At 37.6% G+C, this 19,388-nt stretch overlaps 1 protein-coding gene across 1 annotated transcript; it reads right to left on the minus strand.

The window, feature by feature from the left end:
* Window positions 1-16,767: 16,767 nt before the first annotated feature.
* On the minus strand, window positions 16,768-17,673 carry LOC123812143 (taste receptor type 2 member 7-like). Its single transcript, XM_045828809.1, has one exon. It carries the CDS (start codon window positions 17,671-17,673, stop codon window positions 16,768-16,770), a length of 906 nt encoding a protein of 301 aa, XP_045684765.1.
* Window positions 17,674-19,388: the final 1,715 nt, after the last annotated feature.

Consider the following 19,388-nt stretch of genomic DNA (forward strand, 5'->3'; position numbering starts at 1 on the left):
TGAGGAAATGAAAGAATGGAGTTGCTCTTCATTGAGAAAGGCAAGGCTGTGAGAGGATAGGGGAAGGAAATCCTGCTGAGTTTTGGATTGGTCAGAGTTTCGAGGATTGGTAGACATCACAGGAGATATCAGGTAGGTTGTCATACGTAGGAGTGTAAGGGTCTAGCGTTCAGGAGAAACACCAGGACTGGGAATTCACATTAGGAAGTCTTCAAGATAGTTGAAGCAGTAAGAATGGTATTTGAAGCAACAAGAATGAATGAGATAATGAAGGTCTGGAAATAGACAGAAAAGGACAAGAGCCAAGACCAGAGCCCCAGGGCTTTTCAACCTGTTTACTAGCTCGTCCTGAGTAAACTCGCTGGTCTCATGTATCTAATCAGTATTTGCTCCATTTCTTTTTCTTATTTTAAATTTATTTTTTTAGAATATAGTTCCCTTACATGTCTCAACTGTTAAAATTCCAATGAATTTTAATCATGTCAAACATCCTTTGGGAAATGATATAATTCATTGCTTCATCTTTCCACTTAATGTTGCTTATGTAAACAGAGATATTAAATACTTATTTGACTTTATTCCAATTAGGTTTCATAATGAAATTGGAAAAAAGACAAAATAATTCATGTGATAAAATATCAGTGATATGAATATGCACCCCCTATTTGTTTATTCTTAAAATAATAATTATCAAATATTGATTACAAAGAAATTTGTAGTCATTTGTTTACTTTCCCACAAGATTTTTAAACAAAATTTTAGAAAACAATTTTAATTAATATAAAGAAAAGACTTTTTCCTCCTTTGAAACTTTAAATTCCCCAAGCCTAATCTTCAAGGACATATTTTGTGTCACTTGGAGATCTCTATTTTAATATATTTGAGGGTCTCAAACTTCAAAAATGTATTAACAAATGAAAAATAAAGATTCAGATTTTGATTCAATATGCTGTAACACATACAAAATACATCTGCTTCTTTTAGCCCATGTCACCTTTTAAATATGAACATAAAGTTCATACATATAACTCTTGAATATTTTGAGAAATAAATATCCTAATATTTCTGAAAAAGAATCTACTTGTGGGAACAATTTAATCCTTAAAAATGGCATTGTACCACAAATTAAACTGCTCCTTTATGTCTTTGGAATATCCTCCTGGAAAAGTGTCTTATTTGTATACTTCAACTCTGGCTGCTACATTGTTCTCTATCTTTTTGAGGTCAAAATTTTTAACTTTTCACCAGCTATACCCCCGCCCCCAGATAGTATAATATTTATCCCCTAAGAGAATACATGGCTGTATGTAAGGAATTTTTCCTGTTACTATGAAGGATGCAAACAAGTGCAGTTTGCTATGCCTGCTTCGGAGAAGCTTGGTGGTCAGAATGAGTGAGCATTATTCTTGTTTATCTGCTGAGTTTGACCTGAGGCTAGAGCATCGCTTTAACTCTGGCATTAACAGGAAGTACAAGTATCATCAACATTTCCACCATAGTTGAAAGAGCTAACTTTCACAAACTAAATCATAACCCTTCAGGCAGTATTCTTATCACTGTTACAACAAAGTAATTTCAATTTAGGCAACTTTAGTTTGAAAAGCTTGTTGTTTCAGAACACTTTTGTGCCTCTGGAAGAGTACATATTTCCCCAGAATCCAGGACGGTGCCAAATTCCATGTTTTCATAAGGAAATGCAAAGAAGATAAACATCCAATACAGATTTCAGGAAGCCCTATGCTGTTTGACCTGTCAGCTATATTAGTGTATGAGAGAGAAATATGAGACTATAATTTCCCGAATCAACTTCTGCAACAGGTGAGGCTTACTTGATATGTCACTCCTGGAACCAGAAACTTGACTGCAAAGGCTGGGCATCATCTGCTCCGTCCTCTTATCTCATTATAGTGCTAGCCATCCAATACCAAGCTCATAACTGCATGAAAACAAAAAAGAATAGTGGAACAGGACTACAACTATGATATGAAAAGAGGACTATACTCTGTCAGCCAAACAATTTTTTTTTGGTTATTCATCAGAAAGTGTGCCCATGCCACTGTGATCTGCAGCGTGTTTTGTTTGGAATTGTCATCTTGAATAAGTGCTCTGAACATCAAATTCCTGATGAGAACTTTAGTTTCCTAGTTTATAAAATTATAATAATAGTAATCATGATGCTTAGTAATAATAATATCTAACTTAAACGTCGTGTGCTCCAGACAGAACTGAGTGAAATTGTGCCTATGAAAGTGATTGCACATTGCTGAGTGTGATTTGTCTTTGTTCAAATCACAAAGTCTTTGTCTTTGAACATCTTTGTTCAAAGACAATCACACTCAGCTAGACAGTTAGACACTCAAAGACAGCTAGAGGATGCAAAAGTCAAGGACTCCTAAATACGTTGTGTTTCACATAGTTAAACATCTCCTCCGCCAGCAACGGGAGGGCAGAAGAGGAGTGTCACAATGCACTATCTTGAGTCCAATTGTACAGAAAGGGAAAAAAGGGAGATGTTACTCTCTTCTCCACTGTAAATCCCTTAGCTTCAGGGCAGGCTCTTGTTGAGGAGAGCAAAGAAGTTGCGAGATTCAAGTTTTAATTTACAGGAGGTGAGACTTCCTTTCTATTTTTATTTCTCCCTCCATCCTTCCTTCTCTATCTTTCTCTTTCATCCACATTGTTGCATGTAGCAACACTTTGTTCTTTGTTTTCTTTTTCTGTACAGTAATCCATTCAAGGTAGGGCAAAAACAGGTTTACAGGTGTTTGTACTTTTCAGTACAATATAATAATTAATAAATAATATTATAAGAATAGACTCTGTGTTTCACACACAAGCTATAAACCTACTTTTGCCCCACCCTTTATTATTAATGCAAATTTTTTTGATTATATGAGTAGCAAATATCTTCTCTGATCTCTGTGATGGCCTTTTTATTCTGTTAATGGTGGTTTTTTTTAAATAGTGTATTTTGATAAATAGAAGATTGGAATTCTAATGCTTAAGTGGCACATTTTATGGGTACTGCTTTTTATGGGTCTTAAGAGCTCACTTAATATCTCAAATTTATTCTAGAAGTTTTATTTTTTTTTCATATTTGGATCTACAATGCATATAAATTGATTTTCCTTATGCATGGTGTGAGGTAGGACTCATGCATATTTTTTACTTTTGCCTGAGCTTTTTCATGGCAGAACATGGATTTAAACGACAGACATGACACTGTTAGTATCACAAGCAAAGTGGCTGAGAAGCTCTGAGATCTCTCAGGAAGGGGAGGGAGCACAGGGAAGTGAGATCCAACACAGTGTATTTGAAAGTCATGATTTGAAAAAAAATAAGGGAAGGGAGGGAAGGGAGATCAAGGTGAGAGAAGAAAGATCCAACACAGTACATTTGAAAGTCATGATCTGAAAAAAAATAAAGCCATTTTGTCTGAACCTTTACAAGGTTCAGTTTGCTAAGCAGTGTATCAAATATTTTTAAAAGGAGAAAAATAAGGGGAAACTCTGATTTGAGATTAAAACATTTTTATTTTGAGAAGTCCATGGACATGAAGGTAGATTTGCTCTTGAAGGTAGCAGAAGAAGATGCTTCTCAGTGGTAGCTGCAAAGAGCGAGGTTCAGGCAGAGGTTGGAGGCCATGGATTCACTGTGCCATCGTCAGCAGTAGCCTATGATTTTCTGAAACCACCTTTGAGAAACTTGGTGATGGACGACCATGTCATTTCCTTTGTGGTCAGAGCTTATGTATTCAGCTACAAGATAGTAGTTAGCCTCATGTCCCTAATTGCTAAGCTCAAGTACAATGTTGTCTGTAGAGGAGAAGTCCCTGCTAGTACTGTAGCAATCAAGATTTTCTCTTACCCACAACAGGATCCTGCAATTTAAAATAACCATGCTGTAAACTTTGTAAGGCCAAGTCTGCACTCTAAGCCACTGGTGGACTGATTTCATACTTACTACTTATAAATACACAATGAACTTCTGCCCATCTGAAAACAGTTTTCTGGTCATCTATCTCCTCTCCATGTATTTATGTGTAATCTGGTCCTCTTAGAGAGTGGTCTGCTGACAGTTCACTTTCTGGATTCACCTCATTTATACAAATCCAGATGAATCCTACCAACTAACATGATCTCCCTCTCTCTCCCTCTCTCTCTCTCTCTCTCTCTCTCTCTCTCTCACACACACACACACACACACACACACACACACACACACCCCTTTCAGTCAACTCCTGACTTGGCTAGTCCCTGGACATTGTATAAACTTTATTTTGTACACAGAAAATGCATAGCTTTTGAATTTTTATTCATAAAATATAGCAATTACTAAGTTCCATGTGCTCTATTCCAACTGTTTTGTTTTGTCATAAAAATGTAACAATAACTAAGTGTGATGTGCTATGTTCCAAGTGTTTTACAAATATAAACTTTTGACTTTTCATAAGAATTCTATGAAGTTGGTACTATAGTTATTGTCATTTCACATATGAGAGGACTGAGCCACAGAAAATTAAGTAACTTTCATTATCATGCAAAGCCATATTTCTATATTATTAATATTATTATTATTAGTAGTAGTAATAATAATAATAAGTGAATCCAGAAGATATAAGGGACTTTGCTGCAATTTATATATGCCAATGCATTTAATTCTTTTAAAGCCTGAGAAAGATTGACTTAGAAAACTTAAGCAAATCATCAAAGATTACACAGTTTGAATTTTAATGCATTTCCACCCAACCCAAAGGCCAAACTCCATCCACTGTAATAATCTGCCCCGACACCGCCTTCCCATAGGTGACACTGACAAGTGACTGAAGACAGGTAAGAGAAGTTATAAGGTGTGTTGTGACTCAAACTCTGCCCAGCCCCATCCATGTCTAGGATAGTACCCATTATTCCCATCTTACAAGTGAAGAACTGACAAGAGTGGTTACATAATCTGCCCAAGATCCCAGGGCAAGGCTGACATGCATAGCCAGGCTTTCTGCCTTCTAAGGTCATAATATTGTGTCCTGGTGTCTCCATTTAGGTAAGCTTCTCCAGAAGCAGACACTTAAGGGTTCTGGCGAAACTGAAGGTGGACCCCCAAACAGAGGTGAGAATTTGAGTAAGGGAGACAGGAAAAGGAAAAAAGCCAATGAAATGGGGAAACTGGAGCTTAACCCTCTAGGGTAGCCCTGGGGGAACACTGTAAAACAATCATCTCAGTTATCGCTTTGGGACTGTCGCTGCTGATATTAAACCTTGGCGCTTCTGACCTATGGGCAGCTCCAGAAACCAGAGAATGCTCCCAGCACAGAAAGGAAGTTAGGCGGAAATGCTCTGGCCAGATAAAGACTGAGGGGGCAGAGGCCGCACCAAAAGTGTCGGCCAAAGCTGGAATTGTGAAGTGTCATTGGTAATTTCCCAGAATTCTACTGAAAACCAGGAAAAAAAATGAATGATCTAGTCAAGGGTCTGGAGTCTTCCTGGCTCCACTAAAAATGGCTTAAGCACCATGCAAATATTCTTTATAGTTCCTTTGATAGCAGAACTTCTATAGCGTGAAGTACATATTATTGAGAACGCTTATTTGAGTAATAATTATAAAGAGTTGACATAAGTGTTCAACGGCAAATCTTAAAATTTTGCCCACCTGTTCTTGTACGTTTGGTAGACTTTCCCTCCACTCTACAGACACCTCCCGGCCTTCTGTATGTCTTAAGGAAGACGGCACAAGGAAGTCAGTGACAGCAATCATGTGTTGGCTTTAATTGTTATTTATCTTTTTAAAATTGCTATTTAATACTCTTTGTTTTAAAAGGTTGCCATGGATGCCAAATGCACGTTTTGTTCTGGTTGGACATACAGGGCTACCAAGTAGCCTTAATTGTCCATGGTAGCAGCGGAGCCATAGTAAAAGCATGTTTTCAATATATTTTTATGAGTGTATGACAGTGGCTTCCTCTCAGGCCTTCTTACTGGCATGCGATTCACTCAGAGTGGGCTGCTCCGAATGCAGCGGGAGTCAATTTGGGGACGACACCTCGCAGCATGAAGGCCTCAGTCCGTCATAGCAACTACCTTAATGAACAAAGAAAAGCCAAAATTCTAGATAATCTACTACGTGCATTTTAAGAAAAAGCTGAGATCTGCACACTTTACTTTTAATAGCAGGGGTACCTTTCCCTATATACACTATCGACAAATTAAAAACTCCTGCATTAAAGCAGTCATTAACAAGCATCCTGCCACAAGCCGGTAGGAAAACATTTGTTAAATGTCTCTGCTCAGGACATTTCCCCACAGCTGTACAAAAAGAATCAAACTCACTGTGTATGAAGCAGATTTAATGGGCCCCCGGGCTTTTGGTAAAATTACTTTTGAATCCCAAGTGCATTCAGGAGGCTTGTGAGTGATAAATCTTTCTGCCAGTTTCTTCTGTTTATTATCTTTCAGCAATAACACCCATGGAGTAGAGGTGCAAAGACAAATGAGAAACGTACAATTACAGGAGTCTTCACTCATGACGTGTCCCAGAATGTGGTGTCATTTTGGAGATCGGGACACAGGAGCAGTAAGTTGGTGGACAATTTATAAATGCTAATGTAAATAAAGTTGCCCTATTCTTTGTGCTATTTATGCTGGAATAAATGTTGCACTTTTTCCAACTCCATGTCAAATACCACCTTCTTTTATTTCCTTGTAAACCCCTTTTTAAAACTTCTCATTAGTGCCTTGTGACTTGATTGGCATATTTTGCATTCTACCTTACATTTTGCTTAGATGTTCCTTGAGATAAAAGGCTGGGTCTTATAAAACATCGTTGGCATTATCTTCCATACTGACTTTCACAGAGTGTGTTTAAGGGAAGTGGATGGGATATATTTTATTACACACTTAGATGAGACTTTTATAAATACAAACCATGCTAAAATGTGTACTTCATTTGAAAATGTATTATCTTAATTTTACAATCACAAAATTATTTGCTTCTCATTTTGGAAAGAATAAAATTCAACCTTTATCCCAATATCCAGGGACAACCACTGTTGACATCTTAATGTTTTGTTGATAAATTATATGTAAATATTATAATATGTAAATATAGCATGCAATATTATTCACCCTCATCCAAACAAAGAATGCTGGGTAAAACAAATTAACTTACAAACGGCACCACAACACCAATAATGTTGTGTCAGTATTTACCGTGTTCCAGATGACATGTGCTTTACATGCATAATTAACTACATGCTTTACATATGGTAGAACAGGTTTAATGCTTACAATAATTCTATGATACAGATTCAATTATTATCACCCTTATTTATAGATGGGGAAAGCCAGGGATAGACAGATAATTTGGGGCAGCGAAGCCAAAGTTCAAAGCTACCCAGCTTGCTTCCAGAATCTATACCATTACATGCAATCTCTATCATTTTTCTATGCATTGAATTACATACTTAACTTTCAATAATAAATTAAAAGTGTGGGTGACAAAGTAAATGGATTGTTGCCGTTAATTAACTGAGCATTTAAAAAGTCATCATATTATCAAAAGTGGTAAGTAAAAATCCACCTTTTTAGTTATATGCCATTGTATTACTATTAATATATAACGCAAAAGTTTCTTTTCTTCCTTCTTAATAATTTAATGATAATGATTTACCTGTACTTAGTGCCATGACTTATTGCAAATATCCCTCTTCTGTGATATTTTATTTTAATATTTAATATTAAATTTTAATCCAAAAGTTCTCTCTATAGTTGTCACAAGATTTGGTAAATTACATTGACACTAGACATATAAAGAGATCATACTATTACTAATAAATACTGTTTCTCACTGTATATGGAATATGATTTTTCCAAATAAATATTTCATTGGCAAAATGCAACTTTGAGGATTTTGTTGTAATACTTAAAACTTGCACATGAAAATTTGAAAAAAGGTAATCTAAGATTCAAGATACTGTACAAACAATTCATTTTTTGGTGAAGAACAATACTTCTTTTATTCTTATGTAAATAAATCAGAACAGAATTTTAATCAGGGTAAAAGTAAGGGAATCTATTCAGAAGTTGGCAACTTAATCTTAAATGCATATAAGTTACATATTATATCTCTGGAGCTGAACTTATTTCAGAGACATTACAAAATATTAAACAAAGCTAAAATAATTTTCTGAGCCTCAAATTGAGTAACTATTGCTTGTTTTCAGAAAGATATAAAAGAAAGTAGGTTTTTTAAGGTGGTTTAAATGCAACAGTTTGAACTGAAAGAGAATCTGTGCTCTTTCAGAAATGAATCAAATAAAACACAAATGTCTGCTTGAAAAAGTTCTTTGGGGCATCAAGCCAAAGTTAAATGGGGTTCTCTTCTTAGGGGAGACTCTAGGTCCTGTCACAAGTAGGGAAAATGTCAAAAGTTACGAAGAAGGAAACTCTCTATACAATGTTTTTCACTCTAATTAAGTGTGAGGCTGAGTTAAAAAAAAAAAAATCTTCAGTTGAAGTCCAAAATGTAACAATCCTGACACCTGGTGGTAGTACAATTTATATTACGCTTCCTCCAAGCAAATTAATTCAGCTCAAGTCTGTATAATTCTAACTGTAACTAGAGAAATGTTTAAACCAATGACACTTGATGACATCTCCAAGGTAAAAGTCTCCTTTATTATGAGTAGAAGTGATTAGATGCTCTGAATAAGTAAACAGGATTATGGACTAAGGCTTTCTGGATTTTGCAATTTTTATCCTAATAGCTCATGAGTTAACATTTATTGAATACCTTGTTATTCCAGAACCTCTTGTAAGCATTTATATAATTGGCTCCTTATTTACTTAAGAATAACCATAAAATGTAGCATTGCTATTGTAGGAGACTGTTCTGCATGGCGTGGGCCCAGCTCCCACACAGAGATGCACAGGACCCACGCCCACGGATAGGTTCTCCTGTGGGGAATCAGGCCTGCAATGTACCTAGGCCACTATGAGTCTTGCTTTTTTGCTAAAACTCTCTCACCCTGAATTGAGGACATTTACTGCAAAGCAACTTCCTAAAAAACATGCTAATCCTTGCAAGGATGAGTATAACTGGTCCAACTCCTTTTGCCTTTTCATTTGCAAATATCCCTCTTCTGTGATGTGATTAGCGGTATTGGCTCCTTTGTTTTCTGTAAACAGAAAGGTAACCACCTAAAGCAAATCTGTGCATAGTAAATGAGGATCATCATGTAATGGGCAGAGAAACCCAATAAAGGCCTGTCATGGCGGAGGCCGCAGCTTTTGCTCCCCTTGAGAGAAAAGCCATGCTGTCCCTTTTCCTCCACCAGACACGGTAGTCCATGTGAATGTCTCATTTCAACCATAATGATGCGGATCCTGCGGGCTGGTGTCTGAATCAGCTATCACACGTTATAAAGAAGGAGAAAGGCTCAATAACTTGTCCAGAATTACTAGAGAGTGGGATAATCTGGTTCCACAGGCCATGCTCTTAACTGCATTTCTGTATTTCCCTACTGGGATATATTTATTCTTTTTTCTAGCTATTTTTGTATTGTCAGTCCTATTTCTTAAGTCCTATGTCTTTACTTAGTGGTCACAGAGTCACAGTTATGTTTTGAATTACAAGTCTAAGTGTAGGCTATATTCATTCAGAATCAGGTAGTGAATCTCCATGGAAATATCACCAGCTTAAAACATGATCAACTTCTAGCTCAAATTCTTCAAATGTACCTCCAACGTATCTCCCTTCATTCCTAGTGTTTTGATGTAGCACAACACTTTATCAGTAATTATGTTAGGTCTTCCCTAAAAGATAAAAATGCTTTTATTTTTGAAGCATAAGTGCAGTACCACTATGAAATCTAAAAAATGAACACAAATTCATTGATGTTGAGTATCCAAGCAAAATTCAAATTTTCCAGTTACCTCCTAAAGTCACAAATAATTTTGTTTTTTCTTTACAATTTGTTTATTTGGCATGGGCTAGTTTTTCATTTCATTTGGCCCCAAATTTCCCATGATCTGAGTGTTAACTTCTTTTTTTCTCACCTTTTCTTTTTAACAAGCTATAAAGTTTCTGAAGCAAGATCCCTAATGTCTGTAGTCTTGACTACTTTAACCATTATTTTATTTAAAGTAAAAGTTTGCCACTGGGTGGCAGTGTATTACTTATAATTTATTCCAGTTTATGAACTGAGACAACAAAGATAAATTTTCTGGTAGTGGTTCCACCAGTGGTCAATTTGATCATGTTTTTCTCTCATCAAGAGAAAGTCACAGCAGAATTGTGCTTACTCAACTTCTTTCCATTTTAGAAATGAAATCAACCTATCTTTATCCTGGTACTTCTCTCTCCCCATAGAGATGCATATGATTCTTCCTTAAAAGCCTATGTTCAAGTGTCTACATATGTTGGGTTCATTAACATTAGCTGTTCAGGGTGCCAAAATGCATGTAACATAGCCCCAGGTTTCAAGAAAATCACAAATAACTGGCTAGGAAAGATACAGACATATAAGTATATGATACTAAACACCAAGTGATCAGCCTAACAGTTTCTCTTCTGGGAAATTAAAGATCCCTGAAGTTTAGAATATCTCTGCAGATTTCTCAGGTCAACTAAGATCCATTCTCATCCTTGATGATGGTGAAGTTCTTAATAAAAAAAGAGAGGAAGGTGCTGGTTTTGGATGGGTGAAGAGTATAAAAACTACTGGAAGTCTCTTTAATGTTCTCATGAATGCCTTTCCAGAATTTTCTGATAGGAAAATATTATTTCATGGTTAGGTGACTCAAGTTATATATAGAATCATCCAAAAATCTACTCTCAGGTAGAAAATGTTGAGTGTATAGTAAAATTTGACTGCACAGGAATACCCATGGGATGTGCGGAGAGATCTGGCTCTCCGTTTCCACAAATTTGGGAAGGTAGCATGTTGTGGGAAATTAAAACCTCAACACTCTGGCTTTTATGGTTCCAGGTACTGAAGAATTTCAGACTTTTGAAAAAGTTACTTGAATAAGATATGTGTATTCAAATGAGTTAATTTAAAATTCATTGTATTAATACTTTCATCATATAACCAGTACCTGGAGTTTCAAATATCCTATATATTAATAATGAAGTAAAATTGGTTTTAAATTATGCCAGAATAAAAAGAAGAGTAAAGAAGTTTCTTTGCTTAGACAGAAGGAGTAATATCCACAGATGCTGTGATGTAGCTAAGCAGTTTACCTTCCACTTTATTTCCTTAATGAAAGGGAACAATTGCCAAGGTGAAAATAACAAACATAAATAGGAATGATTTGAAGCTCGAGATAAATGAGAAGAGAATAAAATAACAGTTATTTATATGTGTTCAGGCTCATAAAACCACATGAGTTACATTTCAGAACAATGAGAGAACAGGCAGTGGGAAATGAGGTGGCGCCTTCTGGAAACTTGTTGAGGGGATAAGGTTGTTTTATCTGGTAACAAATCATTGCTTTTTCTTTATGTAATTTTTTTTTTACAGAAGCTTTAACACACACTGTGTGTTAGAAACTCGGGAGTACTGGTAGAGCTACAGAAATTCCTTAGAAAACTTTATATATTTGAAAAGCAAAAACAAAATCTATGAATGATTTTAAGATAATTTAAAGAAAAAATGCCCATTTTATTATACTTTTGTGAAACCAGGTGTTGGAAAACCTGCAGTAGACCATAATGGGGAGGTGCCCAATAACAGTAAACATATAAACATGTGCACCTCTCAGTGTGACCAGATAGTTAACTCTCAGTAGTTACTTATTTTTGAAATACAGTATATATATGGTCTTATACAGTAAAAGACCTTACCTTCATTAATTACAAGTCTTCTTTGATAAAAATATTACCTAGAAAATAAAGGGAAGATAAGTCAAACTCCTGTTCATGGATTTTAAACTTTTAATGATGTGAAAAGTCTTCGTGGAATCTGTGGGTATCCTTTGCTTCATCTGAGTCCTGAAAAAACAAGGCATTGCAGAAGAATACAGATCCATAATAATCACCCTGCCACCCAAGATAAGCATCTTAGAAACACCCCTGCTCACAGCCCAGCTGAAAAGGCAGGGACAGTCCTGGCAAGACCAGCAGCATCACCTTCCAGATTCAGTTTGGTTGGTTCAGTCTTGGACCCTGAGCCGAGGATAGTAGTACCTAGTCTTACCATTGATCCTAGTAGATGGCCTGGTAATAACAACAAAGCGCAATCAGATTTACTCTAGGATAACTTGCATTGAGACAAGTACAGCAAATCACTGATGCTAATACGAATTAAAGCATAATGGATAGCTAGAGAGAAGTCGTGAGCTCAAGTCAAGGCCCGGAGCGCGTTTCATATACAATGAAGCAGCAATTATGTATAAGCAGAAGCACTAAGGAGAGAAATATAGAGAAAAGATATACATGGAAGGCAAAGAACACATGTCTGTAGTGAGAGGAGGGAAGCAGACGTGCAGAGAGAGCCTGACTCACAGCATCGGATGAGCTCCAGAGAAGGTTCTAAACACAATGCCTGTTGAGCTCTAATGAGTTGCCTCTGACTCAGCCGGTCTCAGCTTCTGTGTTTGGATTTCCATGACAGGGTTTCTTCTTATTCATTTCATGTGTCTCCTGTTATAGGAGGCGACCAAAATGTGAATGAGTTCCTTTCAACAAAAAAAGAGTATAAATAAAAAGGTAATTTATAACTTTACTCTCTTAAATGCTTTTAGAAATTTCTCCTGACAAAGGCTTTATATTGACATGAATATATTTTTAGGCTCCTTTTAGTAGCATTAGCATGCTAAAGTGTGGTAGACCACAAACTCTGGTCCATAAACTTGCTGTATCAGAATTGCCTGTGGAGTTCCATCCCCTGAGCCTGTACATGTCATGTCTAGGATAAGCCCGGGAATCTGAAATTTAAAAACATTTCCCAGGTGATTTTGATGCACAATTACATTTAGAAAAAAAATAAAGAATTTAGATTTAGAAGGTAAGATTCAGGCCTAGATAAGTAAATCATTATTTTGTCTTCCCAAGTTTAGATTTCTCATCTTTAATATAGATAATAATATCCTCTACCAGGGTTTTGAAGATCAGCGAGATACTATACATGAAAAGTAAAGCAGCTGTGGAATAGAAAATTGATTATCTGATTACTGCAGTTCCTTAAGACATTGGTGTTTCTTCCCGCAGACTGACGAAATTGTAGATTGCCTGCTACTCCACAGCCCCATCACGAAAGGTCCCCATGCCGACAGGACCATTCTAAGGATCCCCATGCCCACATCTTTCAAGAAATTAGGACTAATTCCGAGGAATTTGGTTAGTCATGTACAAATAGTAATAATAATAAAAGATGCTTTTTTTTCTTTATTTGAGACTTCTGTTTTATTTTCGGGGGTTTACTTTTTTTCTTTAGGTACACTTCTTTTTTTCTTCAATAAAACAAACACTTTTTAACTCTACAGGTTTTTTTATTAATGGATATACAGAAGTTAATAACAGAGAAATAATTAAGAACCAACTTACATCTATAAAAAGAAATATTACAAAGCTATTAAAAATGCAAAATTTCTCTCATGTAATTTAAATGAAAAGGGAGGGTAAGGTATATATATACACGGTGTGATCCCCCTACATAATACATCACACCCCCCCATGCATGTACTGACATATACAGACACAGTATTTCAGATCCTGAAAGAATGCACATGAAAATTTCACCAGTGATTATATTAGACTCACTTCCTGTATTTCTGTATTTTCCAAATTTTCTGTATCAACTATGTATTATTTCATAATTTAACAATAACTATTAAAATTATTTTTAAATTTAAAAATAAATTACTATACTAGAGGATGTAAGCGGCCCAATGATATCAGACCTCAGTGTGAAATGTCTTCCATGACTACCTGTGTGATTCAGGAACTAGCATGGAAAGGACCCCAGCTTGGACCTGGGACCCCAGGAGTCGTGGGGCTCTCCCAGAGTGATGCAAAAGCTCATAAGTTTGTTCTGTAATGGAAGGAGTAAGTTCCACTTGCACAATTACCCAGGTCTCAGGATGGAAAAGAGTGAATACCAGTTTTTCCCAGCAGAGAGTTTTGTCCTGCCTGCAACACCCCCAGCCCACCACCCCCTGCCCCCGATCTATAACAAGTGAGTCTGGCATAGCAGTTTCTCTAGTATATGAGTCAAGTGACACTAAAATGTAAGTTGGGGCACCTATGTTTAAATTCTTCAGATTGTTAGTAAATGAAATATTACATGAAATAAAATAGAAAATAAATAATTTGACCAAATAATAAATAGTTCAAAGATTTGTGAAGTATTTCTCAATTGACTTCCTAGGGACATACAGGGAAAATGTTACAGGATGTCACAGGTCATGGGAGAAATGTCATTTCTTGCAATGGCTTTAGGGGTACAAAGTTACTATAAAGATAATAAAAAAAAACTGAGCAGAAGGGATACTGGTACTAGAGACATAAGAGTCAGGTTGGCGTTCTCATTATACCACCAGGTGTAGGTGAGTGTATACAAACCAGATTTTTCAAGTGTAAAACTGAGATAACTCCACTGCCTACTTTACAGAATGTTCTGAGGATGAAGTAAACAACTGTGTGTGAAAATATTTTGTAAAGTAAAAGAAAATCATACATACATGTACATACACACATGAACACACCTCATTTGTTCTTTTTATCCTGGCAATTTCTTATCTACTTTAATTACAATTTATTTACAATTAAAATAACTACACATCTGTTGTTTTCTTAATAGCCAGTGAGATATCACAGGTTCAAACAGATATCCTGAGATGTAAGATGTTGTAAACATTTTTCCTTCCCCAAAGCAAGACTATTCAAGGTCCTTAAAGAGAAGAATACATTCAAATTTAGCAACAGATTTCAAAATTCCCTCCCTTAGATCTTTAAGTCATTTGCTGCTGCCATACTATAGAGACATTTTCAGCTGGAGGGAATTCAGACACCAGTTAAAGGGTTAAGACACCGGTTGAAGGTGTTCCGGCTGAGACTTCATCATCAGCAACCTCCCTCAATTCTCTTTGAGCATGAGTTTATCACTGCACAGGGTTGAAAAACATTTCTTCATCTTGTAAAAAAGGGAGACACTGAATTATGTGTGTAGGTGTAACCGTGCAGCTTGGGGTTCAGCTGCCTGTCATCCTTAATTCACATGACCCAAAAGTTTGTGTTGAAGGAAACAGGTTTTTATTAACAGGGTTCTAACTCCAGGGGGCTGAGAGCACTCCTGCTCTGAGCCCTCCTCTCCCACAAGACCCAGAACTTATCTTGCTCCCCCAAAAGCTACAAGCCAAAAAACACCACACGCTGAAGTCCCCCATGTCCTTATCTGTCCTTAAGGCAGTGATGCAAACAGATCTCCATCTTCTCTGGGACGTGTACTCGTGGGTTTCAGAGTCGCCATCTTCTCGCAGCAAGCAGCTCTCTCTTTCAGGATCTGGGGTGCGCTGTTCTCAGTCCCCATGTACTGGTCCAGGACCCGTGTGCCATGCTGCACTGGATCAGAGTACCCCAGAGGCTGGAGCCCAGGGAGGCACGTGTCTCAGCATGGGACACTGTCCCCAGGAGTGGGCTTCCACCAGTGTGGGCCTAATCCCCCGGTGAGCCTGGCATCTGCCCATCCGTGTGGGGAGCAAGGGCCATAGACCCAGCGTGTCCAAGTGCACCTGCAACCGAAAGTCCCAATCCCGAGCTCCACGAGCTAACAGTCAGGGAGGGAGCCTGCATCAAGCTGTAAAGCAAGAAAGTGCCGAACCAATGGAGCAGCTTCTCTGCGACTTTGCTCTAAAAATGGCCTTCCCAAAACACCACGTGCACAGGAAGCTAGTGGGAGTGTTCAGCTTTTGAACCTAGGGCCCTGTTTGTCTTTGCTCCTTTTTCCAGTCATGAGCAGAAGTCTCCAGTCACCCTGGGTGGTAAGTCTAGTCCTCACAGCTCACAGGCACTGACACAGGCCTGTGTCACAAGCTACTAGCTCAAGGCTGTGTGCTATTAAGCTCCGGCTCTAGTGGCACCCTTCCAGGCCTCCCTGCCTTTTTGCTGGATTTAGGCTGGGGCCAGGGGTGCGAGGGTTGGTTTCCCTGGACCTGGGGTCTCTCCTTTTCTCCAGTAATCTCTAGTCTGACCTACCCCATTACATATACAGGCATATACACAGTTCCACTTGCACTTCAGCATTTACCAACCTAAACTAGTGGCAGATCAAAAGCAAAATAAGACATTAACTTGTATATCTGAGTACATCGCCTTGACATACCTTTTCAACATATAATTTTCATTTTAACAATAATTAAGTTCATGACTCCCTTTGAAAAAATGTTATGTGTAACTGAATAGCCAAATCATTATATTGTTCCAAGTCTAGATTAAAACAATGTGATTTTCCTCATCTAAAACAAAAGATTCTCAATAACCTGGGAAGACATAACAGAACTACACTGGGCAGCCAAACAAAACCTTAGTATTTTATTCTGGCACTCTAACACAAGCACTAGTTATTTAAAAATGTACTACTATCATAACATTTTTAAGTACACAAGCCCTAGAAAAAGAGATACTCTATCCATCAGCATGTCCTGGGGGCAGGAGATGGACAAGGGATCACCAGAGAGAGCACACAAAATCCGTCTACAGTAAACAAAGCAAAACACAAGCCCATTGACTCCATGCCATAAAATAACAAAATGTTTACATTGGTCCTCCTTTTCATTAATTCTTTTTGAGGCAGAGGAGTCTCCTAAATTGTTGTTGGAATTTAGAATTACTCAAGATGATTATAACGGAATGGCCAGAGGGATACGCTGCCATTATGTCTTTTACCACAAAGTGCTGAGCTTCGTAAGGAAAGCTGAAGGTCAGGTTTGCCATGAAGGCACCAAAATAAGAAATAAAGAAGAGAAAGAATGTTAGCACTGTTCTTAAGGCATTTATGTGGACTTCCGTGCTCACACCTCTAAAACCACGAGATCCATCTTGCATCCGACGAGCATGCTTGCAGAGGGAAATGAGTAACAGAAAAGTGCACACCATGAATACGGCTAGAGGAAATATGAGTGTCAAGTTCACAAGAAGCATGTCATTCGTGTGCTTTAACTTGAGTTTAGACCCAGTTCGCGTGACATTCCTGAGGACACCATCCTCTGTGTTTGGGGAGTAATCCACCTCGATGCACAGGGCTGCAGTGCCCATGGAGGCCAGCAGGCTTCCCAGAAGCAGCCAAGGCATTGACTTAGGTATCCTGAATTTCAGCCAAAGAAAATAGGACTGGGTGAAGCCTATTAACTTGGAGCAGTAAAATACAGAGAGGCAGGTGGCAAACCAGAGACTGACAGAGTTAAAAAACATCCAGAGGAACATCAGCGTTGCACCATGAATTTTTTCCATATAAAAGAGTGGAAAGAACACAGAGAAAAAACTCTGTACCATTAACACCATCTGCAGACCAAATCTAGACCCCCCTATACATATTAAAAGGAGTTGCATTGGTGTTAGCTTTCTGCTTTTGATCAGCTCATTACAGCTGATGATGATAAGAAACCCATTCACTGTAATCCCTGTAAAAAATTCTGCTGACATGATAATAACATGAGGAATAGCTGATAAGGAGAAGGTCATGTCTCCTACCACAAATCTTAGCTCTTCCTTGTGGATGGTGTTAAATACCTCCTCCAGCTGATCTTGCAGATGGGAACATATACTGAAAAATCAGATTCTCTGCTCACTCCTGGATCATAAGTAGAGTCTTACACTAGGCTTTTCCCCTGAAGAAGAAAATCAGAGAGACTACTTTTTGAATCTGATGCCCTTAATGAAACTGTGGGTATGCAAATTCAAAGATTTGAATGATGGTTTGGTCTTCCAATTATATCCTAGGAAAAACTGCCATATTGACATGATTCAGCTCTCACTTTTACTCAATTTTGCCAAAAATATGATTATAGAGGTTTTACTTACGCTACTATTAATTCTTTTTGTCTTCTTTTTTCCTAATGGCAAATGCCACATCCTTGGACCAGACCACTATTTCCTATTATTTACCCAAGTATCCAAGCTCAGTATAATTTTTTCCTGATAATAATTCCAAGATACTTTAATACATTCCCCCGACTCCGAGCCCCACAAAGGACAATTTCTTCTCCACCAGTGATAATCATTTCCTGGGAACTAATTCTGTATACAAATCCTGCATTCCCCTAAGTGGCATTTTATATTTTTAAAGCCTTCTTGGTAGAATTCTATTCTGACGGTCATCAAGCCAGTGATAAAACTAGTGCATAATTAATTTACACCTGGCATCATCCTCTGTTCATGCTGACTAGCATCATGTGCAAGGTAGATGGTACAGAAACTTCCAACCACCAGCAGAGGGCGTAATTACCTATGTGTTAAAACCAGCTGAGGCTCTTCATTTCCAAGAAATGTTCCCCTAACCTTGTTGAACTTTAGTCACATCACAGGTAAAATGTCAATAAATCATTACTACTTCATAAAGAAGGTATAGTGCTCAAAGTGCTTAGCTCAGTGGTTGGGTCATGCTAAGCACTCAACAAATGTTAACTATTATTATTACTATATGTCTGCCTTCATACTGTTTACTCCAGCAAGAAAAGAATGACTCTATTTAGAAATAGTTTCAACAGTTTAAACATTTTCCATAAGAATTAAGATTTTAAGAGCATTAAAAATAGAAAAAAGGCAAAGAACTAGACTTGCCACCCACTGCCAACATCATTCATGGTATGGAACGCCTTCCAGAGTCATCCATAGAACGTGTGCATATTCACCTGCTCCTGAAAGCCAGCGTCAGGGCTCCTGTGTGACATTTCTCGGCCAGTTTAATCACTCTCCCACTCATCTTCTAAACATCACACCTATCCAAAACGCGGCAAGGTTTATCCTTTGTCCAGCTCTTCTAAAATGCTGGTTTTCAGAGCTCCACATCAATTTTGCCTTTGGGTTTTGGACTTCTAGTCCAGAACATGTGACTTTGCCCACTGAGTGGACCTTGCCTCATGGCCTGCAGGAAGCTATTCCCATTCTTTGTGTAGGTGAAGAAGCTTTGTCTCAGTTGCAAACTCTGCAGGCCAGTGTTATGTTCCTCAGGTGAGGGGAAAGAAAATGGGATTTGGACAGTTTACAGCTTAGTATTATTTCAAGTTACCTCTCTGGGACTGGGTTATATCTAAAATGAATGATGGAATGTAAAAGGAAATGATAACTGAATTTTCAAATACCGTACACCACTACATCTTCTGGTTCCTAGTCAAAATAAAATTTCAATTAATCATAGTGTTTTATTTTCCAAATATTCTGTTGTAATTAATATTTTG

The sequence above is a fragment of the Phyllostomus hastatus genome, unplaced genomic scaffold (genome assembly GCF_019186645.2).
Source record: "Phyllostomus hastatus isolate PE091 unplaced genomic scaffold, TTU_PhHast_1.1 phas_scaffold_78, whole genome shotgun sequence".
Taxonomy (NCBI): domain Eukaryota; kingdom Metazoa; phylum Chordata; class Mammalia; order Chiroptera; family Phyllostomidae; genus Phyllostomus; species Phyllostomus hastatus.